At 50.7% G+C, this 26,056-nt stretch overlaps 1 protein-coding gene across 2 annotated transcripts; it reads left to right on the top strand.

The window, feature by feature from the left end:
- The first annotated feature begins 1,897 nt into the window (after positions 1 to 1,897).
- Positions 1,898 to 25,636, top strand: LOC133355222 (phosphomevalonate kinase-like). 2 transcript variants are annotated; one of them, XM_061572593.1, is made up of 6 exons: positions 1,919 to 2,055; positions 4,112 to 4,191; positions 10,024 to 10,087; positions 11,661 to 11,819; positions 18,183 to 18,312; positions 24,508 to 25,636. In XM_061572593.1, the coding sequence occupies exons 2-6, from the start codon at positions 4,121 to 4,123 to the stop codon at positions 24,648 to 24,650; spliced, it is 567 nt and encodes a 188-aa protein (XP_061428577.1). In that variant the 5' UTR covers positions 1,919 to 2,055; positions 4,112 to 4,120; the 3' UTR covers positions 24,651 to 25,636. The 2 variants fall into 2 exon arrangements, with proteins under 2 accessions (XP_061428576.1, XP_061428577.1); XM_061572592.1 differs by lacking the exon at positions 4,112 to 4,191 and having other exon boundaries at positions 1,898 to 2,055.
- The last annotated feature ends 420 nt before the right edge of the window (positions 25,637 to 26,056 follow it).

The following is a 26,056-nucleotide window of genomic DNA, read 5'->3' as shown; positions in this document are numbered from 1 at the left end:
GTTGACCCTGCAGGCCATTGACCGAGCAACCCGACGTTCCTACCAGCTCCCTCCGCAGGAATGTGTTTGTTTAGACTCCAGGAGCAATCCGATGAGCTATGAAGCTCTTCGTCACGGGTCTCACATTTAAAGGTACCGCTTGTAGCGTGGCCTCCCTGTTTGGATCTCTTATTTGTGGGTGATTATAAGACGCACCTAGCGTCTTGTGTGTTATTGTAAGCGTCTTATAATCCGGTAGGATGTGTGTGCGTGCAAATATTTAACAAAAACGCAAAGGTGCGCAGTTCAACGTCGCACGCACAACAGCGCTCAGCCTTGCCCAGACCACCAACTCAACGTGAATGAATGTGCGGCCGAAATGTGTCGTTGAGAAAGAACCGATCCAAATAGTTGGTCAAATGTGACCATCATTGCTGATTGACACCGGGCACTGGGTCTTATAATCCCGAGAATATCGTAATATCCAGAATCACGATATTTATTTACACTGGAGGAATAATCCGATAGGCGATAAAGCTCTTTTAATCACATGTCCAGTAGGGGCACGAAGTCAGAGCACTACAGCAACAGTACAGAAACACGATAACAGTGCAAAGTATAAGAAAGCTCAACATATCAGCCGTGAAGTCCTCCGGGGTTTTCCCCTCTAAATTAGAATCAACATCGCGCGTTTAGAGTTATTTAGCTCCTGCTATAAATGTCCACGTGATGGCTGACACCACACCGTGTCACCCCACACGGGTTTCCCGTATTCTTGTACAGGGAAATTGAGTTTTCAGGTCAAATACGGGCAAAACGTGTTTTTGTTTGTGTTTCTCCCTCGTGATGGGACTTTGTAAGATGAACGTCGAGATTTATAACAAAACCACCATTCGCCACTAAGTGGCGGTGACGTCACCACGACGCTTGTGCCAGGCCACGTGCACCTTGAGGCCACGTGAAGAGGGCATGAGGTGACCAACACGGTCTGAGTTGGTCTGCAATCAGGTCTACACCCATAAGGGGTTGACAGGTTTGTGATGATGATGATCCCACTGAAAAATAAGTAATATTTAAAAGTCATTTCTTAAAATTAACCCGTAAAAACAAAGTTTTTCACTATAAATCCTTTATATGCGTGGCATCGGTTTTATTTTATTATTCATTCTGTTTTTCTTGAGTAAGAGTTTCATTTTTATCACATTGGTATTTTAAATAAAATATGAAAAAAAAAATCCTAAAAAGTATAAAATTTTGGAAAACATTTTTCACGAAAATAAATTGTCACGCACAACGAGTCTGTGTGCAAAATGTGAGCTCGATTGGATCACGGGAAGTGGGTTAAAAAACGACCGAAAGATTTGCACGGTCGTAAGCGTGCAAGCAAGTGAACTTAATATAAAGGATTTAAAAAGACGCTTTAATAAATGTACCGTACGAGTAATGGCAAAACTCCACGACTCCACAGCGTAAGGGGCCGTGGTGATTTACAGCCAACGTCAGTTGAGCGTGGACAATTAGAGCCAAGCCGAAACATAACATGTTAAAAATATTGTTTAAAAATATTAATTTTTAATGATAGAATATAGTATTGTCATCAGTATGACATAAGTATACCAAGTTTACAGTCTATACCGCATTGGGAAGTGGGTTAAAATTGAGTTACAAGATTTGAAGATACAACAACAACAGAGTAAGTTAAATAAAAGCGTGTAATAAAAAATCTACGTCACAGCTCAGTGGGGCCTTACCTGGTAAAATAATAAAAAAAACTGTTTAATAGTTAGCATAACGATAGTTTAACTTTTAATTTTGGATGGGGGAGGTAAAACCTCTGACTTGGCACCGCGTTTAACGAAACATCCATTTCTGGAGGTAAATCCTCCGCTGCGTGACATCGCCCGCTGCCTTGGCGACCCGCCCGGCAGCCGCCATGGCCGCATCGGACGGCGGTTCATCTTCATCATCATCATCTTCTTTATCATCATCATCATCGCCGCCGCCTCGCTGCGTCCTCGTCTTCAGCGGGAAGAGGAAGTCGGGCAAGGACTTCGTGACGGACTTGCTGCGCGAAAGGTTCGCGATGACTCCGGCCACGACTCGAGCAAACATTCAACAACATCGCTTCGTGTGGACGGACTTGTGTTGTTGTTGTTGTTGTTCTGTGTTTGTTGTTGGTTGTTGTTGGTGGTGGCTTGCTCTCCACCCCCCACATACACCGCCTCGTCCAGCAGTTGGATGGATCGCGGCCTACGAAACATAACGTGTAAAAAAGATGGTTTAAAACCATTCGTGTTGCGTTGACCACCAGCAGCAGCCAGGGCCTTTCGCCACCAATGTTACAACATTCGTAATAGAGGTGGTGGTGGTGGTGGTTGTGGTGGTGGTGGTTGTGGTTGTTGTTGTTGGGTGAGATCGCCTCGGTGCGAACGCGTCGTAACCCCCCCTCCACCTGGAAGCGCATTTATTAAGTTAATGCACCTTACACAATCTAGATTTGAAGCTTTCGTGACTGCAAGGATTCATACGCTTAGGTTTTTTCGGTAAAGTCACGTAGGTAAAAATAAATAATATTAATAATATAATAAAATAATATTTGTATTATTTACTTTTACCTACGTGACTTTACCGAAAAAAACTAAGAGTACACCTTACACAATTCCTCATAGAGGAAACACGTGCTAATTAACTGATTACTAATCTATGATTTAATTACAATCGCCGCCTCTGATCTCTGCTCCTGATGGGTTCAGTGACGTCACCCTGCTGCTGCTGCTGCCCCATTTAAGAGCTGAAGCAGGCGGATGGCTTCACTGTTCGTGCTACTCAGATTGTAAATGTTGTGTATTTACTCTCCAACACACCGGTGGGCACGAGTAGTAACTACTGTGATTGGCGCGTTGTTTACGTGACACTTCCCTTGCTAACTGACCGTGTCGGGTGGTGGAGGGTTACGACACAACGCGGGCAAGTATGGTCAAGTGAACCTGCAGGAGGCAACCCGCAAGCCCCCCCGGTTGGAGATGCAAACATCGCGGGTAGCCCCACGCGTGCCTCCGACCCCGAATCTCGTCGGATTCCTCACGAGCCAAGCAGGAGATTGGAGGCTGGATGACATTGCTTTGTTGCTATAGGCCAGAGAGCTATGGGCGGCAGAGGGGCAGGGCAGCAACAACCATCGCTTTCCCGTGCCCCTGTGTGTAACGGTGCTTCATACCGCGTCAACCCACACAGCGTTGGTGTACGGTGATTTTTTTCTGCAATATTTTGCTGACTTTTCTTGGATTTTCTGTTTGCACTTAGTCACATATTCACTTTAAGATGTTTTTTGTTCATGTTTTTGTTTGTTGCGGTTGCACCCGATTCAAGAGCCGAATGGCTCACAGGGCTATACCTAATAAATGAACTTGAAATGAACTTAAACTTGTACAGGGGAATCGAGTTCTAAGGTCCATACGACGTTGCCTTGGCGTTAGCGAGTTCGCCACTTGGTGCAGAGGCTCACGGTTGTGTTCCAGCGGCCGCCCTGGTGACACCAGCGGGGCGGTGGTGGCCATGCACGCCTCTCATCCACCGCTGTGCGGGCCACGGGATGGCACAAATGTTGTGTCGAGGAGCCATACCCTGACTCGCCAGCAGAAGGCAGTACAAGCAAGCGGACTTGTCCCCGTCTGTTTTCATCTGTACGGGAATCGAGCGTTGCCCCGCGCCGGTTTGCGCGCGTGGATTTTGTCCGGGGTGCTCCGGTTTCCTTCCACATGCAGTCACTCATGAATTGTCTGAAAACATCTTCATACAGAGGCATGCCTGTCAACCCAGACGGTTTGCCCTTATTATTGGACAGGGAAATTGAGCTTTTAGGTCCATACGGCATACAGCCGATTCTCCCTTGTGAGGGGACTTTGCAGGATGAACGTTGAGATGTATAAGGGCACGGGGTGACCAATAAGCTCTGGTGTGGTCTGTGATAAGGTCGGCCGGCACTTGTGTTGTGGTTATTGCAAACATGATCCCTTGTATAAAGGTGTCAGTTTTTGTACCAGTTGAAAGGGTAAAAACCTATTACTAAGGTATGGTATTTATACTCTCCCCACGTTTGTGCTGCTCCCCACGCTTCACCGGCGTGGTGAAGTATGGCCAGATGACTGCTCGGCCACCCTCACGGCCATGGCAGCGTCAGGAGACCATCATCCAGCGGGCTACGTTGCTCTGGTAATTAATGAATGCATTAATTTATCTGGTTAATTAAAGCTGGCCTATTTAAGACCGGCAGTGGAAATTCCACGTTCCCATGGTGGGGGGGGGGGGGGGGGGCAAACTGCACATAACAGCCGCTGTTGACTCCCCCTACAAAGTAGGAACTTTCTGACCCAAGGTATTCGCTCGTTCTCCTAGAGAGAGGGATGACTAAAAAGGGCGCAAGGAGGACAGCACAGACCGGCGGGAAGTCAGCAGCAGCCGGACAGACGGTGTGAGACTTCACTACCTGCCATCCTCTACATACGAAGATGCTTTCCGCCAATTAATGAGTGACTACACATGGGAGAAAACCGGAGCACCCGAGAGAAAATACACGCGCGCGAAGGGAAGGAGCAACACTCCATTCCTCTACAGATTAAAACAGATGGAGACACGTCCGCTTGCTGTACTGCCTTCTTCTGGCTCCTCAGCAAAACATTTGTGCAATCCACCAACCCTCGTCGCCCGCACAGTGGTGGATTAGAGGCATGCATAGCCACCACCGCCCAGCTGGCGTAACCAGGGTGGCTGCTGGATTCCAACCACGAACGCCTGCACCAAATTTGCAAACTCGCTAACACTAAGCAATGTCATAATTTGACAGGGCGCTGTCGGTTGTGAGATGTTAACTACCTCGCCTGGTATACAGGAGGTCGTGGGTTCGATCCCGACCCTGACTCTATATATGGAGCTTGCATGTTCTCCTCGTGGTAGCGTGGATTTTTCTGCAAGTCCTCCGTTTTTTTCCTCCACATTTACAATTAACATGCGTTTCGAGTGTTTGGATGATACAAAATGTCCACGTGATCAGCCACTTCATTTGTGGCCAGGTTGCTTCTGATAAAGAGCTACATATCTCAGTGGGCCTTACCGAGTAAAATAAAAAATAGTTCGTAGTAGTTTTTATAATTTCAGCATCATTCGTTCGGCACAATTTTAAATGATTGTGAATTATAATGATTGCTAATTTTTTATTGTATTGTAATTGTTGCGTATGTAATTAAAAGTTGACGCGTATCAATTTTACATTTATATATTACGCTGGTCCTTAGTGCACTGAGCTGGGAGCCTGGTGCAACCCAAACCACGGCCAACATCAGTGACGAGTGACATCCGTGCCGTGGAATCTGAAAAACCACCACGTGGAAGTTGTGGTTGGAGGGAGAGAGGAGGGCGTGGGTTGTAAATGGATGAACGCAGCCACCAAAAATATATCTGATGAAATAATTAGAAATATATAATGTGATCATTAGAAATATTTAAAAATATATCTGATGGAATAATTAGAAATATATAATGTAATCATTAGAAATATCTAAAAATATATCTGATGAAATCATTAGAAATATCTAAATATTTCTGATGAAATCATCAGAAATATATAATGTAATCATTAGAAATATCTAAAAATATATCTGATGAAATCATCAGAAATATATAAATATATCTGATGAAATAATTAGAAATATATAAATATATATGATGGAATAATTCGAAATATATAATGTAATCATTAGAAATATCTCCAAATATATCTGATGAAACCATTAGAAATATATAAATATGTATTATTAAATAATTAGAAATATATAAATATGTAGTGACACACTTCGGAGACGGGGATCGTTAAGGCACCTTTATTTTCACACGTCAGGGAACTACAAACGCCCGAAGTGCTTACACACTAGTCACATCTGTCTCATTCGACGGCACTAGCTAGTCCAGTTGGCAGGCTGTCGAGCTAGCGGCGTCTAGGATGGCTGAGACGCTAGTGACGGGGATGACGAGGGGATCCACTTTCAGCAACAGCCCCGGGGTGGGCCCCCTTCTACCCTCCCGGCGTGGCCTCGCTCCACTCTCGCCGTGCCCCCTTCCTGGAACCCACTTGCAAGTTCCCTGGCTTCCAAATGGACCCCTTCCTGAGCGTCTCTTGAGTTCTTGTCACCCCCATATATACTCTCTCTGCTGACGTGTGTCCTGCCCTCTGCTGTCAGTACCACTTTTCCGTCAGCAGCCAGAGTTATTAAACTACACATATAAAAATGTATCTCATGAAATCGATAGAAAAGCACTCTGGGAAACGGCCGATAGAAAATATGCATTACACGTGAACCACATGTGTCTCAGACAATGATATCTCACAATCTAGTTTTGATTGGTATGCACTGCACTATCAACCCGGTGATCTGGGTTCTTAGTTCCTGCCCACGGCTAACGTCACTTGGTGCGTAACCACATGATGAGCTCTGGTTCTGGGCTCCCCCTGCCATCCCCCCCCCCCACCTTCAATAACTCCCACTAACCGTTGTGGTGAAGTATGGAGAATAATGCCCAAGACCAACACATTGTGCTTTGAGCTGCGTTTTGTGTTTAGTTGTTTGTCCTTCCCCACACCTCCCATGAGCACGGTTGGTTACGTATGGTGCGAAAGAAGTTAAACAGACACACGTACGTATATCACTGTTACGATTTATTTTGTGGATTGGAATCGGTGGAATTGCCCAAATTGATTGGGTGTCTTATGCAGTATATATTTGTCTACAAGCAAATCATCCGGAATGCACCCAATCTCATGAAAACTCGCAACCTAAGCCGAGTAGAGCCTGCACAGTGCTTGAATGGGCAATCAAAGTGCATTACAGTTTGAGTTTGACATCGGCCTACTGTTGTGGGCAAGCAGAGGGCATCGTGGCAAAATCCATTGATGTCGTGCTTCTGTGCTCCCAACGTCTTTGCCAGCGTGGTGAAGTGTGGTCGAATAGCTCGCACGACCCAGCATGGGGAGGCCCTAATCCTGCAGTGCATTGACAGGAGGGCTGCCCGTGTACGTGAGTGGCGGTGGATCGTAGCAGAGGTAAAAAATTAGGGTGATTAAAATCATTGGCCGGATTGCATGTGTGTATGTTGAACTTCTTTCGCACCGTATGTAGCCAACCGTGCTAATCGGAGGTGCGGGGGGAAAGGACAAATGAAACGCAAAAAGCAGTTCTAAAGAAATGAGCTTTCAATCGAGATTATTTAAAAGTGCGTTGCTCCAGTGGCTTCCTAATATGAAAAAGAAGAGCGTTCCAGACGGCCGGTAACAGTCCTTGTTTGATGGCTAGCCAAAAGCTGCTGCGAAGATCATCGGAGTTCACCTGCTGGTTTATGCTCCTTGACGGGATCATCAAGGTACCGTGGTTCATTTGTGGCGAGCACTTTGTGTGTAACGAGTGCGACCTCATCATAACGTGTTCGTTCGGCAACCGGAAGCCAATGCAGCTCGGCGAGCACTGGACAGAAATGGGTCAATCCACTGCTGCATGAAGGCCTCCCGTAGTTGCCGCCACCTCTCGCGATCCTTTGATGCAACAACATCTGCACGCGAACTAATCTCGCCATCTCCTTGGCAGACATCCGCTCGGAAGCGTAAAAGTAACCCTGGTTTTCCAAAATGCAAATCGTTCCCCCGAAACCGACTGTAGAATAGAAAACAACTGTGCAGGTGGCGTGGGAGGCCACGGTAGTTTGTGTGTAAGTGATTGCCGTTGCAAAAAAATGCGTCCGATGGTAACGATTGGAAAGACATTTGAGCCAACGCAACTTTATTGAGAAAAATGCCGATGGAAAAAATCTTGCGGCCTGCCGCATTTCATAAGAAGGTGAAATGTGAGCCACACATTTGACCATTTTAACATTCTAAAATCTGTAATCCGTGTCCTTCAGGTTAAACTATGTATCTGGTGATGATGATGATGGTGCTGCTCCTGCTGCCTTGTCAGTGGTGCGCAATCGACAACAACAGCAGCAGCAACAACAACAACAAAACTCAATACATTCGTCAATGACAACACCGCGTGGCCTTAAACGAAGAGGTTGCGTTTGCCTTGTCGTCTTGTTCCTGCCAGTGCCTCTCTTCCTGCGATTCTGGCAAATCGCCCGATGATGCTGGATGTGATTACCAGGGAAACTTCGTACTACTCAAATTGTAAATGTTGTGGATTTACTCTCCAATACACTGGTGTGCTGAAGTAGTAACTACACTATACACGACTACACACTACTCTATACAATACACTATACTAGTAACTATTTGGCGTTTTGTTTACGTGACAAATCCCTTACCATTGGCTGTGTCGGGTGGTGGAGGGTTAGGACGCATTTATACGTATGCAATCTAATCCAAAAACATTTGTGAATAATATTGGTCGCGAAAGCCTGCAACGTGTTAAACTTTGATTCTCCGTTCACAGAAAAAAATAATTGCATTCTCATCACGCCCCACAGTGCAAACAAGTGGCACTCTGCAGCCCTTACCTATCCACTCTGTCTCTCTGTCTACTGGCAGCCTCTCTATATACCATGAAGAAGGGCCTTTGCCCAAAACGTCACCTATTTTTTTTCCCCTTTAAGGCGACACACAAATAACACATGCCAGGTAAAGGTACGTGCTTATGAAGAAGGCTATTGCCTGAAAAGTTGCCGGTGATATATTCTTTTCTTATTTTAAGGCCACAAATACAAAGATCCCCCGTCTAGCCTGAACAGACTGTTGGGGCAAAAGCTGTTAGCGAGCACCTATGAAGACCGCTGCAGCACACGAGGAGTTGAGTGGCCAGCACCGTACACATGCTCGCACGCTCACGCGGGCGCATGTGCCGAGTTATTCTGGGTTTGAGCACGTAGGTGTCACGTCAATCAAGCCCATAACCATCCACCGCCAGACAAAGCCAGCAGGGAAATTTTGTTAATTGCCAAACATTTATAAGAACTGGTTTTACCCCTTCCTGGCAAAACAAGTGTCAAGATGTTCAAACCCCAAACAGAAACATTTTACAAGGAATCATGTCTGCATTAACCACACATTCAAACAAATACAAGGTAAAAACCTTTTCTTATACTTTACTGGCAAGTAAGGTCCCATGTTGGCAAACTTGAGCGTGGGCTTTTCCTACGTAACCGGTTTTTTGCTGAAAAACAAAATCCATGGGCGCGTTCGCCCGCGACGCGACGTCTCGATTTAATCTCGCCATGTCGGGTGGTGGAGGGTGCACGGCTGTAGTTAGCATGAGGGCCCGTCGACATTGCCCACACGATCAAAACCAGAGGACGTCCAATTGAGAGAACGCACGAGCTCCACACGGAAAGGCTCCCGAGTCAGAATTCGAAACGAGTCGCGAGTGTCGCCGCTGTGCCATCCTTGATGTGGCGCGGTGGCTAGGAGATGTTGACTCCCTCGCCTGGTATGCAGGAGGGCGTGGGTTCGATCCTCACCCTGACGCCTGCTGCTGTATATTTGTAGTTTGCGTCTCTCTTATCATCATCATCACGGTGGCTAGATGTTGACTACCTCGCCTGGTATGCAGGAGGTCGTGGGTCCGATCCCAACCCTGTCGCCTGCTGTATATTTGGAGTTTGCGTCTCTCTCATCATCATCACGGTGGCTAGGAGATGTTAACTACCTCGCCTGGTATGCAGGAGGTCGTGGGTTCGATCCTCACCCTGATGCCTGCTGCCTGTATATTTAGAGTTGGTTTCTCTCTCTCTCTCCATGTATTTGTTTCCGAGTCCTCCAGTTTTTCCCTCCACATTTAGAATCGACATCCCGCGTTTAGAGTATTTGGACGCTCTAAATGATAAGCCACTTTGTTGAGCTATCATTTGTGATAGCCAGGTCGCGTCTGAAAAAGAGCTATACAGCTCAGTGGCGCCTTACTTGCCAAGATAAAGCAAGGTTTTGTAGTTATCTGGCCCTGCTGGGGAATCTTTGTCTCGGCTGTTCACCAAACCGTAAGCGCCGCGTTGCGTTTCTTGTTCTCGTTGCAGGCTGGGAGAAGACGTGTGTGCGATCCTGCGACTGTCTGGACCGCTGAAGAGCCAGTTCGCCAAGGTGAGTTCACTCGAGGGCGCTGGCTCTCATTGCTCGATCAAGTGGGGGGGGGAAAGGAGGGGGGGGGGCGAATGTCGAGAGAAGCCGCAGCCAAAGTGAGTTCTCTCCCATGGCACCAACGCCTTCATCCTGCAGCGGATTGACAAAAGGCCTGTGAAGTATATTTTTGCGCTACTGTTTTCAAGGGATACCGTAGAACGGTGGCTAGGAGATGTTAACTACCTCGCCTGGTGTACAGGAGGTCGTGGGTTTCGATCCCCACCCTGACACTTTCTGTAAATTTGGAGTTTGCGTGTTCTCCCCGTAGTCATGTGGATGTTTCTCCTGGCACTGCATTTCCCCTCCACATGTCGAATCTACATCACGCGTTTAGAGCATTTGGCAGCTCTAAATTTCGACATGTTAAGTCACTTCGTTGAGCTACCGCTGGTGACCAGGTCGCTTCTGAAAAAGAGCTATAGTTCCTTGGACCTTACTGAGTAAAATAAAAACAGTGTAGTTTTTAGTTTAACTGCCACAGCGGTTGTAGTGCTCGCAAGTACTGAGCTTGCGATCCAGAGGTCTCCGGTTCGATTCCGTCTCCCCGTGTGGCAGTTGAAACAATAGGAGCCATCTTCTTGCTTCTCCACATCGCCCCACTCCACCGCCCCTCTGTCTAGCGAGCAGGAGAATTGAGTTTAGCACCAAAGTCGATCAGCAGGTCGCTTGCGGTGGCGGTGAAGTGTGGGCCCCTCTGACCGCTGCCAAGACATACCAGCCAGCGTGGAAGAGTAGGCCAAATACCCACTAGAGTGGCTGTCGAGAGCTCTCTCTGGTGGTCGCCCTTCCACCAGTAAAGCCGGCGCTGACCGCATTGATGGTTGTCTACTTAAGAAGCCGCGTCAGCTGACACGGTTGTTCCGACTTCGTCTATCTTGTCCCGAGTGTCGACCTGCTGCTCAATGTGGTTGTGAGCATTGCTCTTCAAGTCGCCGTTGAGCGAGCTGAAACGTTAACATTCGGCGCGTTTCTGCACCAAGCGACAACTTTATTTGGCTGTGGCGGGTCAGTGGCGGGGGGGAGTGGGGGTCTTTGCGACATACATTTGGTCCAGATCGTTACGTGGCCTAACCCAAAAACCAATTGTGAATCATGACATCGGCTGTGAGAAGCTACTCGGAGTTCATAATAGAGGTTTTTGGGATTAAATCGCGTAAATTTATAAATGTGTCGTTAAACCCGCCACCACCCGATTTAGCAAGGTTTGTCACGTAAACAGAACGTGGCCAATTCGTCACTCTCAACATTTACATTCTGAGTACGATGTTTCGCCAGTAATTACAACCGGCTTCATCTCGGTGTCAAATGACCGCATCGATTTATACCTCAACGATTGTCTGCACCACGCGACCCAGTTCCCAGTCTGTGCTAACGCCGCGTTATCCCACCCCGTGTCACGATTCGTTATTTTGTTATTTATTTATTTTACGAATCTAACCGAACGGGCCGCATTACCCTGCCGTGCGCGGGAGAAACCCCGATGAGCGTGGGTGGACGGAGCCGATGGAAGGACGGGCGGCGCTGTTTGCGGCAGGAGCACCAGCTGGAGCTGGACAAGCTGCTGGACGCGAGCGACTACAAGGAGCGCTACCGGGGGGACATGATCCGCTGGGGCGAGGCTCGTCGGTCCGCCGACCCCGGCTTCTTCTGTCGACTGGCGACGCAAAGCGACGGGGCGCGGTGCCCCGTGTGGGTGAGGAACCCGGCCCGCCGGTGCCGCCGCAAACACCGCCGCGACGACCACCGCCACCACCGCGAACACCACAACACCGCCACCAACACCGCCACCAACACCGTCACCAACACCGCCACCAACACCGTCACCAACACCGCCATCAACACCATGGCCATTGCCAACACCGCCGCCACGACCACCGCCACCAACACCACCGCCAACACCGCCACCAACACCGCCGCCACGACCACCGCGAACACCACTACCGCCATGGCCATTGCCAACACGGCACCTCCTCGCTACCGACGGCTTTCAGCCACATCTTTCCGCCGGTTCCCGCAGCTGATGCACGGTCGCCACGCAGCCACCTCCCAAGCTCTGCCCTGACGGTCTCATCCCGCCCATCTGGCCTTAGGCCTTCTCTTCCCCTTGGCGTCCGGGCTCGTTGGAGACCGCTCCAACACCCGTCACGGCAATCGCCCCTCCCCCCGCCCCCTGTCCTGCACACACGCGTCCCACCCAGTTCAGCCGCTCCGGCTAACACCGCGGTTTTGCTGAATATTCACCGTGAAAATTTATTGCGCGCCATCCGATTCACAGTGGACGCAAACCTGTCAACCCCTTAGCAGTGTCTCCTTATTACAGACAAATTCAGACCTTATTGGTCACCCCGTGCCCTTATAAATCTCAACGTTCATCCTACAAAGTCCCATCACAAGGGAGAAACACAAACATATAGACATTTTTTTCCCCGTCTTGAAACGGCTGTACGCCGTACGGACCTGAAAAACGCAATTTCCCTGTACAAGTTGTACAAGAATACGGGTTAAACCGTATGGGTTGACACGGTATGTGGACGCCAAATATCCTGCGGTGTCAAAGAGTGGGCCCTCGTGTGCCCGCATCTCGCTCTAAATCTTCGCCAAATGTTGAATATTACGCCGCAAATCAAAGCTCACCTTATCTCCATTGCCCATTCCCGCGTCCTCCCCTTCCCTCCCCCCCCCCCCCCCTCCTAGGCACCCTCGATCTTGGTCACCTGTTCCTCATTCCTTGCGCTCCCCTGCCATCTGAATCACTTCTCTGTTTGTCCCGTTTTTGTTTTCGTAATGTTAAGCGCCGCCTCTTCATCGGAGGCGCTCTTCATCGGAGGCGCTCTGTAAAGTGTTAACGCACAAGCAGCAGGAGCAATCATCGCCTCCCACCGCAAAACCTCGGCAAGACCCTGCCACTAGAAGATGCACGAAACTCGGCTGGGCGTACCCTGCGTAGACAAGCAGTAATATAGCAACAGCAATAACAACGGCAACGATAATAGTGAGTTGAACACGTAGTAGGCTTCCGCGACCAATGTTATCAATCCTAAAGGTTGTGCCCGATGAAGCCGGTTGTCATGGGCAGCTAAACGTCACAATACTCATACGGTAAATGTTGTGGGTTTACTCTCCAACGCAGCCGGTTAGTGCTGAAGGAGTAACCAATTTGGCGCGTTGTGTTCACGTGACAAACCTTACTAATTGGCTTTGTCGGGTGGCATGTGTGTATGTTGAACTTGTTTTTCACCGTACGTGGCCAACCGTGCTAGCGTACGTATGTATGTGGAACTTAGCCAACCTTGCTAAAGTACGTATGTATGTTGAACTTAGCCAACCTTGCTAAAGTACGTATGTATGTGGAACTTAGCCAACCTTGCTAAAGTACGTATGTATGTGGAACTTCTTTCGCACCGTTATAGCCAAACGTGCTTATCGGAGGCGTTGATGGCTGGCGGGTTAACGGCACATTCATATTTACGCGATCTAACCCAACAACAAAAAAACCGTTATTGCGTTTGGCAACGACTACAACAACAACGATGATGACTAACGAGGGGTCGTTCTTTTGGTTCTCACGCCGCTAGAGAGAAATCGTTTTCCCTGCAACGGCTCCGGCGCTTTTGCCACTCCCCGAGTTGCAGGACAGCTTCGGGCTTTCTCGTTCAACAAGAAACAAGATTCCTCCACCACCACGACCCCCGCCCAGCACGTTGAGAATGTTAACAAAACAAAAACACGCCGAGATTTCCTGGCCCCTCACGCGATTACCGTAATATCTCCCCCCCCCCCCCCCCCACCACGGCCACGATGCAAAGTCGTGGCCGTGGGGGGTAGTGGCGGTGATGCTCGTGCTTGGAGTTTCTGGTTTTGTCCCCAATTTCCCAACATTGTTTTGGCTCCCGTCTCGTCGTCTCCGGTGTTGTGATGTCGTGGCGGTTGGCCCCCTTGGCAGAGGCGGGACTCGAAAACGTTCTGGGCGGCAGGATGTTGGCAGAAGTGGCAGTAAGAGGCGTGCCTCGCACCAAGAAATGCCTGGGTCCGATTCCCGACTCTTTATGAGTGGACTTTGTATGATCTCCCCCTGTTCTGCAGAGTGAGTGGAGTTTGTATGATCTCCCCCTGTTTTACAGAGTGAATGTGAGTGGAGTTGGTATGATCTCCCCCTATTATACAGAGTGAGAGTGAGTGGAGTTTGTATGATCTCCCCCTGTTCTGCAGAGTGAGTGGAGTTTGTATGATCTCCCCCTGTTCTGTAGAGTGAGTGGAGTTTGTATGATCTCCCCCTGTGCTACAGAGTGGGTAGAGTTTGTATGATCTCCCCCTGTTCTGCAGAGTGAGTGGAGTTTGTATGATCTCCCCCTGTTCTGTAGAGTGAGTGGAGTTTGTATGATCTCCCCCTGTTCTGCAGAGTGAGAGTGAGTGGAGTTTGTATGATCTCCCCCTGTTCTGCAGAGTGAGTGGAGTTTGTATGATCTCCCCCTGTTCTGCAGAGTGAGTGGAGTTTGTATGATCTCCGCCTGTTCTACAGAGTGAGTGAGTGAGTGGAGTTTGTATGATCTCCCCCTGTTCTGCAGAGTGAGAGTGAGTGTAGTTTGTATGATCTCCCCCTGTTCTGCAGTGAGTGAGTGGAGTTTGTATGATCTCCTCCTGTTCTACAGAGTGAGTGAGTGGAGTTTGTATGATCTCCTCCTGTTCTACAGAGTGAGTGAGTGGAGTTTGGATGATCTCCCCCTGTTGTACAGAGTGAGTGAGTGGAGTTTGTATGATCTCCCCCTGTTCTGCAGAGTGAGAGTGAGTGGAGTTTGTATGATCTCCTCCTGTTCTACAGAGTGAGTGAGTGGAGTTTGGATGATCTCCCCCTGTTGTACAGAGTGAGTGAGTGGAGTTTGTATGATCTCCCCCTGTTCTGCAGAGTGAGAGTGAGTGGAGTTTGTATGATCTCCCCCTGTTCTACAGAGTGAGTGGAGTTTGTATGATCTCCCCCTGTTCTGCAGAGTGAGAGCGAGTGGAGTTTGTATGATCTCCCCCTGTTCTACAGAGTGAGTGGAGTTTGTATGATCTCCCCCTGTTCTACAGAGTGAGTGGAGTTTGTATATTCCATCCCTGTTCTGCAGAGTGAGAGTGAGTGGAGTTTGTATGATCTCCCCCTGTTCTACAGAGTGAGTGGAGTTTGTATATTCCATCCCTGTTCTACAGAGTGAGTGAGTGGAGTTTGTATGATCTCCCCCTGTTCTACAGAGTGAGTGGAGTTTGTATGATCTCTTCTTGTTCTACAGAGTGAGAGTGAGTGGAGTTTGTATGATCCCCCCCTGTTCTACAGAGTGAGTGGAGTTTGTATGATCTCCCCTTGTTCTACAGAGTGAGTGGAGTTTGTATGATCTCCCCCTGTTCTACAGAGTGAGTGGAGTTTGTATGATCTCCCCCTGTTCTACAGAGTGAGTGGAGTTTGTATGATCTCCCCCTGGTCTACAGAGTGAGAGTGAGTGGAGTTTGTATATTCCACCCCTGTTCTACAGAGTGAGTGAGTGGAGTTTGTATGATCTCCCCCTGTTCTACAGAGTGAGTGGAGTTTGTATGATCTCCCCTTGTTCTACAGAGTGAGTGGAGTTTGTATGATCTCCCCCTGTTCTACAGAGTGAGTGGAGTTTGTATGATCTCCTCCTGTTCTACAGAGTGAGTGGAGTTTGTATGATCCACCCCTGTTCTGCAGAGTGAGAGTGAGTGGAGTTTGTATGATCTCCCCTTGTTCTACAGAGTGAGTGGAGTTTGTATGATCTCCCCCTGTTCTACAGAGTGAGTGGAGTTTGTATGATCTCCTCCTGTTCTACAGAGTGAGTGGAGTTTGTATGATCCACCCCTGTTCTGCAGAGTGAGAGTGAGTGGAGTTTGTATGATCTTCTCCTATTCTGCAGTGAGTGAGTGGAGTCTCTACATTCTCTCCACCTGTTCTGTACCGTTTGAATGTTACATTTCACATCGTCTCCCCCCTCCTCCACCACCACCTGCCCCTGATCCACTCCTCTGACTTTGTGCATCGGCATAAGCCTTAAACGTCGAGCTTTGACGCTCGTGGCGCTAACAGACGCAGACGGCGCTAACAGACGCACGCGGCGCTAACAGACGCACGTGGCGCTAACAGACGCACGTGCATGCACGTGGTCGGTGGGGGGGGGAGAGGGGATTTACGCAGAAAGGAAGCGCGGTTGGCGTGAGAGTTGATGGCTGATTTATCGAAGCGAGGTCCTTCCTGCGCCAGCGTTAGGACGGACTGGGAACTGGGTCACGTGATGACGTGTGCGCGCTCAGCTGCTGCTGGGAAGTCTGCTGCAGGAGGAGGTAGCTGCTGCCGCGACCAGCGATGGGGGGGGCCCCCTCTTGGGGTTGTCGAACGACGGGGTCGGCAGTAAACCCCGGTGCGCATTTTCAGAATCGGTTGCCCCCCCCCCCCATTCCCCCACCGTTCCGTGAGTCAGGATCCGGCCACCGATGATTCCGGTGGAAAGTTGGGTTGGTGCCGAACACGCTTGGCATGTGCGTGTGTATGTTGAACTTGAGCACCGCACGTAGCCGTGCTAATCGGAGGTGCGTGTAGATGTACGCCGCTGAGAATGAAGTTCACAGTGCGGTGCATTCACCACTTAGCCACCGACGGTCTCACCACTGGGCCACTGTCTCTTCCACTGTGGGTGTCTGTGTGAGTCTGTGTATTTCTTCGGGAGCCTATGGGTGTCTATGTGAGTCTGGATCTCTCCGTGAGCCTATGGGTGTCTATGGGAGTCTGGGTCTGGACGTGAGCCTATGTGAGTCTGTGTATCTACGTGAGCCTATGGGTGTCTATGTGAGTCTGGGTCTGGATGTGAGCCTATGTGAGTCTGGGTCTCGACGTGAGCCTATGGGTGTCTATGTGAGTCTGTGTCTCGATGTGAGCCTATTGGTGTCTATGTGAGTCTGTGAGTCTGTGTGTCTCTATGTGCGTGGACTGTGGTTTGAGGTTAGCAACCACAGTCGCTCTCGGGGTCAGTTCTCATTGTCCATCAGTGGAACAGAGAGAGCGGCACAGGGGTTAGATCATCGGTGGCTGAGTGGTGAGTGCGCTGCACCCCCCCCCTTCCCCCACTGGGCCTCCCCAAGGTGGACTCAGCCTTAAATGAGTACCTGATATGGTTGTACAAACGTTGGCACACAAAGGGTAGCCAGACGTGGTGCTGACTGCACCCCACCGCACCCCACACCACCTCATGCCTCTTTATAGGTGCTCACTAACATCTCTTGCTGAAAAGTCTCCACTGAACATCTCCGTCCGCGTCCATACATGTGTATGCCATGCGCTTGTGTGTGCGCGCGTGTGTGTGCGTGTGTGTGTGTGCGCGTGTGCGTGTGTGTGCGTGTGTGTGTGTGCGCGTGTGTGTGTGCGTGTGTGTGCGTGTGCGTGTGTGTGCGTGTGTGCGTGTGTGTGGAAAGAGGTGGAGCAACGGTTAGCGCACTGCGTCACGAACCCGATGACCCGAGTTCGATTCCCGCTCGCAGCCAACAGCAGCAGTGACGGTTTTCTGAACCGGTCCGGGGCCTCCCCCGGAGGTCGAACTCAGCCTGAAACGAGTACCCGGTGCGGTGTGCAAACGTCAGCAGTGTGGGGACAAAGGCGGCCGGGCGTGGTGCTGGCCACCCACCCCCTCGTGTGTTGTGCCGGCCTTCATAGGTGCTGCTCGCTAACAGCACTTGCCTGAACAGTCCGTGAAAGCTATGGGGGGGGGGGATCTTTGTCTTCGTGGCCGTGTTTGTACCGGGATGCCTGGCTCTGGCCACACCACGCCCTCGGCGCTTGCTAACACCACTTGCCCCGACGTGAACACTCATCTCCTTAGAGCTGCTTGTTGTGTTTCGTTGGTTGTCCTTCCCGCGCACCTCCGCTTAGCACGTTTGGCTACGTACGGTGCGACAGACGTTCAACATGCATACGTACAAGGGCTGCACGGGGCTTTATCTTTGCCTGTGTTTTATTGACATGCACATTGTACCCTTCTTTTCCCCTGCTCCACCCTTCCCCCTCCCCCCGGCCCTGCAGTTAATCAGCGACGCGCGACGCCGATCGGACGTGGATTGGTTCGCTCGCCACCACGGCGCGGTGACGCGCACCGTGCGGGTCTCGGCCTCCGACGGCACGAGGCGGAAGCGAGGATGGGTGTTCACGGCAGGCGCGTCCGCGGTGACACCATCGCCTGCATCACCATTACCCCCCCACCTTAGACAAAGATGCCACCGTATAGCGACAGTGCAGCGGTTAGCGCCACGCTGCGCTGCGAACCCGGCGACCCGAGTTCGATTCCTGCTCACGGCCACCCGACACCAGTGACGATTATCTGAACCGGTCATGGGTCTCCCCTAAGTCGACTCAGCCTCAATTTAGTACCTAGTGGCGATGTGAACAAAAACATCGCCACTGTGGAGACAAAGGCGACCTGGCGTGGTGCTGGCCACCCACCCCCTCATGTGCCCTGTTGGCCTTCATAGGTGCTACTCGCTAACAGCACTTACAATGACATCACCACCACCACCGTCGCATCCTGCTGCTCACTTCTGTTCCCCCGCCACCTGTGTGTGCGCCGCTGTGGAGGAGCAGGCCGGGGTTTGCGAGTGTTTCCCACGCTCGGTCCGCCGCTGCTCGGCTGCCGCTCCGTTGTTCTTCGCCACCGGCGGGCCGCTGCCGCCGCTTGCCGTGACGCGTGTCGCCCACGCGGAGAGCCCCGATAGAGACTCGCACGATTGGTTCAACTGCCGCCCCCGGAGATAATTGACGTCTAACTATCGTAATATGTAAATACATTTAGTTTTAAAAGCATAATTGTTTTATAAACTAAGCTATTTTTTTTTTTTACCAAGTAAGGAGGCCCACTGAGCTATGTAGCTGTTTTTCAGAAGCGACCTGGCCACGGATGTTAGCTCAGCGAAGTGGCTCGTCGTGTGCAAATGTATTGCAACCAAATACTCTAAAAAGCGTGATGTTGATTCTAAATGTGGAGGGAAAACTGGAGGAGCCGGAGAAAATCTGCGCGAGCACAGGGAGAGAGACACGCAAATTACAAATATACAGCAGCAGCAGCAGGCGTCGGGGTCGGGATCGAGCCCACGACCTCCTGTATACCAGGCGAGGTAGTTAACATCTCGCCACCATGGCACTCCGTAATGCTTAGGTTAGGCCACGTAATGCTTTGGCCAAATCTGTATCATAAAACCCTCCACCACCCGACACAGCCAAACAGATGAATAGTCATTTACTCCTAAAGCACCTTTCATCCGGAGATCGCAAAGTGCTGTTGATGCAAAAAAAAATACAATTATAACAAGGAAATGAAACCCAGTAAACTCCTACTCTAAGCGTGCAGGCTTGTGATAGGAACACCTTGCCACATGGTATAAACACCCCAAAGGTGAAGCTAAACCATAGTGAGCAAATGAAAAGACATCGGTGTTAAGGCGGGTGGGGGGGGTTAGAATGAGCCGAGAGTCGCGGCTTGGGGACCCGAGGTGGCAGTGAGTTCACAGCTTGGGGGCCACACGGGAATCGGCCCCAAGTCGCCCACGTCACGGGCACAGGCCTTGAACGACGCGGCAGGTTTTTTATGTTTCTGCTCGCTAACTCACCCACCCACTCGCTTACTCACCAACCAACCCACACACTCACACAAAGACAAAGATCCCCGTATAGCCTTACCAGACTGTTGGGGCAAGTGCTGTTAGCGAGTATCACCTATGGAGTGCTGGCACAGCAACGAGGGAGTGGGTGGCCATGTTTAGGGGGGAGGTCCAGAACTGGCTCAGATATTCTCCACTTTATTGGTTGTGCGTGGGAATTGAACTCAGGTTAGTGGAACAGCGTGCTAACCACTGTAATACCACACACTCACTCACACACCTACTGATTGACCCAGACACTCACACACAAACTCACTAATCCACTCACCCACTCACTCACACTCCCACTCACTGATGCACCCACTCACTCACACACCTACTGACTGACCCAGACACTCACACACAAACTCACTAATCCACTCACCCACTCACTCGCCCAGTTACTCCCACTCGCTGACGCACCCACTCGCTCACGGGAAAGTTTGAAGGGCAGTTCTCACAACCATATTCAGCTCAATTATATTCACGAGCTTTTGTTTACAACGCCACCAGGGCATCGTTAGTACAAGATGCAGGAAGCCCCGAGGAAAATCCAGGACGTCAAACTATCCGTGTCACCTGACCCGCCTTCTTAAATAGGTGTCATCACCAATCAGATGTCTACTGGATATTAACCATTACAAATGAAGTGGTTGCATGCTCCAACCGCGGGCAATCGCTCGGTAAGTCGCGGCATTGGCAAAGAATCACTTTTAACGGTCAGCGGGGTTTGTGGCAGCACGGAGGTAAACAATTTGTGCCGCGCGGCACAAGAAGGGTCCAGGGTTCGATTCCTGGCCTGGGGGGGGAGAGGGGGAGAGGGGGGGAGGGGGGAGCCTTTGTCTTGCGTGGGTTCTGTACGCGCTCTCCGCTCTCCACTCTCTGCCCATGTTCTGCGTGCATTTCCTCCCGATTTCCCCCGGTGTCCTCTCATGGCTGAACCCCCCTCCCACCCACCCACCTCCATACAATGAAAGTGATCTCACCCAAAACATCCCCAGTGCTGAAGAATTCCCTGAAAAATTCCTCTGTCAGGGGGTCACACAGCAGCAGCAGCATCGCTTCCCCCTCCCTCTCACCTCTCCCCTCCTGCGAAAACAAGTTTGGCAGGGACCTCTCCTGAAAATGTGTCTGGAGACTCTCCCATATAAAACAAGCCGCATACATTTTTTTAAAGTGTATCTCGTAACGAATATCTGTACGGTGCAACATCCGAGCCGTCGCCGGTCGCCCACGAAATAACCGAGTCGAGCGGCTCCCCAGGCCAAGCTTCCCCGCTGCTGCTGCTGCTGAAATCGATGCAATCTCAAATCTAATCGTCGTACGATTCGAACAAAAAATGTTGGCAAAGGATTCATTTTGGCTGAGTGAGTGGGGGGGGGAAAGGAAAAGAAAAAGAAAAAAATGTAAAGAAAACTAAAAGAAGAAATAAAGAAAATGGAAGAAAACAAAAATAAAAAATAAAGAAAAAGGAAAACTAAAAGAAGAAAGATTAAAAAGACAGAAAAAATAAGGAAAGACTAAAGAAAAAGAATATTAATAAAAGAAAAAAATGTTGGCAAAGGATTCATTTTGGCTGAGTTCTCCTTTTGCCCACTTCAGCAATTGTTTATTGCTGTGGTTGTTTCCACCTGATGACGGGCACTTGTGTTGCGCCCGAAACGTCGTGATTTAATTTATTTTGTACCTACGTGACTTTACGGAAAGACCCAAAGAGTATAGAAGAAAAAAAGAAAAAATATAAGAGAACAAAAATAAGAAATAAAGAAAAAGGAAAGAAAACAAATAATAAGAAAAGAAGGCATTTGCGACGGGAACGTCAAACTGTATTTATAACCGGAAAGACAAAGGTCTGTTTGGCACGTGTGGGGTGGGGTGGGGGTATCAGGCAAAGCTATCTTGGTTCCCATAAAAATACCCTAAACAGCAACGCCGCCACCGCAAAAAATATCAACAAATCCGCGTTCTTATTGTCAAAGATAAAGAGCGCGTGCAAGACGATGAAAAAAAAATGTCAGCGTGATCCTCGCTTAACTTTAAAACCTTCTCCGGAGCACCGTTGCCTAGCAGCAAAGATAACAGGTTCCTGTATAACCTTCACGGACTGTCGGAGGCCGAGTGCTGTTCGGGAGTAGCTGATGTTGCTCATGAACGTGAATCGAACTTTGTTTCTCTGGATTCGTATGCGCAGCGCGCTAACCGCTGCACCATCGCAGCTTGCCCACCAACGTCCACCATTCGCCACTAAGTCACGGTGACGTCGCCACGGCGCCTGTGCCAGGCCAGGTGCATCTTTGAGGCCGCAACGTGAAGCGTCAAAGGCTCTCTGGCAGGAGGAGGTCACGGGACAGACCCAGCAAGTGCCATGGGTTGACTGAGACGACCGGCAGATGCACCACCAGCTGTGCCCCCTACTGTGCCAACTTCTTCTGCCAAGCGCCACGGTGGAAACAACAAAGTAGATTAACCTCGTGCTGGAGCTCACCGACCTACGCACGCGCGATTAAACTCGCCCCCGCTTTCACCATCGTGGAGTCAATAATTACTCAAAAGAAAAATATCCGCTTCCCACTCGAATGAGAGTTAAGGCATTTGACTGTGACCTCTCAGGCACAGCCCCTGGGCATGCGGTGGAAATTCCACATTCCTGCGGCTGGGGGGGGGGGGCGGCGAATATTGCGAGGGATGATTGGCTGGGTCTTCCCTCTGGTCCAGGAATCGATCTCACGGACTCGCAGCCGCCGATGTCGGCCGCGGTCGGGGATCGAACTCGGGTCGCCGGGCCACCTGCCTGGAAAAATCCACGACCAAGCGATCGTTATCAAGCCGCGGGCGGGGAGTGGTGGTTGGCACACGGCACGCTATGGATCCGGCGAGCCGAGTCCCATTCCTGACCGTGGCTAAACATCGGCGGCGAGCGATTTCTGACCCGGGACTCCGCGCACCTGTGACCTGGTCCCGTCAGATCTCGCAAGCCTCGCGGGGGGTTGAGGCCGGATAGAATTGCTTGAATGAGTGACCCGTCGTGCATAACAGGTGCTTGAGGCTATCGAGCTCTGGGCAGCGAGAGGGTGGTATAGCAACAGCCATCGTTTTACTGTACAGTACTTGTATGCTCCCCAGGTGTGTGACCTCCTCCCCACGCTTCACCAATGTGCAGTGACCGGTGAAGTATGGCCAAACAATCCCCTCTGACCACTGCCGCGGGGGGGTAGCAGGATTGACAAAACGACGACTTGAACATAAAGATTGGTTGGCGCTACGCCGTCCGTGTTCGAGTTAATTCTTTACTTTTAATGCAGCGACAACAAAGACAAAGATCCCTCGTATAGCCTTTAACAGTCTTTTGGAACAAGAGCCGCTAGCGAGTAGCACCTATGAACGCCGGCACGGCACACGATGCAGTGGGTAGCCAGCACTAGGCCCGCCCGCCTTTGTCTCCCCAGTGGCGGTTATGTTTACACACAGCACCAGGTACTCATTTCAGTTTGCATCGACCTAGGGGAGTCCCTGGAGTCATTGGTGTTGGTAGTCGTGAGCGGCAATCGAACTCGGGCCACCGGGTTCAGAGCCGCAGCGTGCCAAGCGCTCCTGCTCCCCACGAATGCTGCGGCCCACACTGGATCACCAGCCGAGTCAAACAGTCTGAGCGAGGAGTCGATGTTCGCGGGCAATATCACGGTTCGCAATTGATTCGCGCATGAAGGCCGCGTAGTGATGTGGCCGAATATCGGACTCCCCGGGTCGTTCCTCTTGACTTGCGAGGCCTTGCCCCAGAGAGATGCTTGGCGCTGTTGGAAGTGAATCGTCGCTTGTCGAGCCGCTGCTGAATGCGGCTTGCGAGGGGGATCCTCCTTCTCCAAGCCGCGCCGGCCAGGGAGCTGAAGCGATCAAAATATCCGGCGCGCGTTTTTATTTTACGCGGTGCGGCGGTAGAATTTGTGTTGCCGCGTTTAGGGGTCTTGACGTGAACAAATGTGGCCACATCGTTGCGTGGCCTCGCCCAAGAATGAATTACGAAATGAAAGTAAAATATTATTGATGAACACGAAGCCACATCGCCCCTTACTTGCAGACAAATGCCCGTTTATAAAACTGGTTTTTTTTTGGGGGTTAGATCGCGTAAATATATAAGTGGGTCGTTAAACCCACCATCACCCAACACAGCCAACTAGTAAGGTTTGTCACGTAAACAGAACGTGCCAATTCGTTGCTCGTACAGCACACCGGTGTGTTGGATAGCGAAAGCCTACGTGTTGAAATTCCCATTTGCGGTCCGCTCCAGCGAACACCTTGAGTCACAAAGGGACAGCTGCCGCCGGGGGTTCCCTTGGCAAGATTGCAGCAGGGCATTGACACGATCGAGATGAAATGTGATATCAGCCGCTCTGAATTGCTGCGGATTCTAAGCAATGCCCTGTACATGCAAATCCAGGCAGTTAGAATAAAATGCAGGAAGTCAGAATAACCGTGTCACCTGACCCCCGACTTCTTAAACAGGTGTGATGTACGTATGTTTGTTGAACTTCTTTCACACCGTACGTAGCCAACCGTCCTAATCGGTGGTGCGGGGGAAGGCAAACAAACGCAACGCAAGAAGCGGTTCTGAAGAAACGAGTTTTCAATTTGGAAATGAGTTTTCAATTTCGACTGAATCTGATGGATTCAATTGAATTGCAATCGATGCTAAGGACACAAGCTGCCTTTTGTCCGTGCAGGGATCGACGACATGGAGTCGGAGTGCGGCCTGGATTCCGGAGTGCAGTGGGACTGGAACATCCGGAACGACGCACCGGACGGCGACCTGGACACTCAGCTGCAGGAGATTTTGAGTCACGTGGAGCTGCAACTCGGGAGCTGACAAAACGCGTGGCACGGTGGCCTCTCGTCGTCGCCCAAGGCCCCCCCCCCCTCCCTGGTTGATTTGCATGGCCACTGCTGCTGCACGCAACCGCCCTGCCCCGCCCTGCACCGCCCGCCTCCAGTCCCTTTCCAATCAAAGGGTGCAGCGGTGAGAAACACTGCACTTGGAACGTGGCGACCCGAATTTGATTTCCGGACGCGGCTGACATCGGCGGCGAGTGATATGTGAACCTCGGTCCTGGCGTACTTCACCCACCCTTCACCTGCCCTTCACCCGCCCTTCACCCGCCCTCCACCCGCCCTTCACCCACCCTTCACCAACCCTTCACCCGCCCTTCACCCGCCCTTCACCTGCCCTTCACCCGCCCTTCACCCGCCCTTCACCAACCCGTACTGCTGACCAGGGTGGCGAAGTACGGTCAAACAACGCCGCCCTGTATCCCGCCAACCCATCAACGCGCACCGCATTGCGTGCGCTCTCAGATGCGGTTCTGCGGCCGTCTGGAACGCTCTTCAATCCGATATTAGGAAACCACTGGGAGCTTTGCACTTTGAAATCATCAAGATTGTAACAGCCATGTCTTTAGAACCGCTTGATTCCGATCAGCATGAAGAAGTTCAACGTACGTACACACCTGGTGACGTGCCGGCTAGGCCTTCGGCAACAAATATATTAAAGGACCAAATATTATTTATAGTTGTGTTACACTTGACACCTCTGTGACTCTTGATCAAAGTGGTTTCTCCTTTCAAGTTAGCATGTGACCTCACCCTCCAGAGAAAGTGGTGGAAATCCCAAATTCCTGTGGCGGGTGCTAGTACGTCCGCGACATCGGTGTGCGTTCGTGGTTGTATCGTGTGGTAACCGTCGAACAACACCTCCGCCGATGGCCTCGCCAGACGGAGACAGCTGCCACTCTTGCCATGGCAGCCTGCGCCAAAAGGGCAGCCGTAAATCAATTAAAGAGAAGATAATTTTAAATATGCACTTTTCCGCTTCGTGTTCGTACGGTCGGGCAGGACGTCCGACGTTTTGCGTCACGTGCCGGGAGCTTCATCAGGAACCGTTGATTCAAACTAGAATTGGGTTCTTGAAAGAAACCCCCCGGCGCTGGAGCGAAACGTCGGACGTCGTGCCGAGCAGCACGCCGGGTGCAGACCGAATCGACGTCAGAGAGAGAGAGAGAGAGCGGGGCAGCAGTGGCTGATTCGACCTGCGCGGTGACATCACGCGCAGCACACACACACAGAGCAATCACACACAGACCATACACACACACAGACCACACACACACACATCACTCACACACACACACCACTTACACACACACCACTCACACACAGACCACTTACACACAGACCACTCGCACGGAGCACTTACACACAGACCACTTACACACAGAC

Source organism: Lethenteron reissneri, chromosome 50, assembly GCF_015708825.2.
Source record: "Lethenteron reissneri isolate LAM-NWPU_2019-01 chromosome 50, ASM1570882v1, whole genome shotgun sequence".
NCBI classification, from domain to species: Eukaryota; Metazoa; Chordata; class Hyperoartia; order Petromyzontiformes; family Petromyzontidae; genus Lethenteron; species Lethenteron reissneri.
This window is presented reverse-complemented; position numbering and strand designations above follow the sequence as displayed.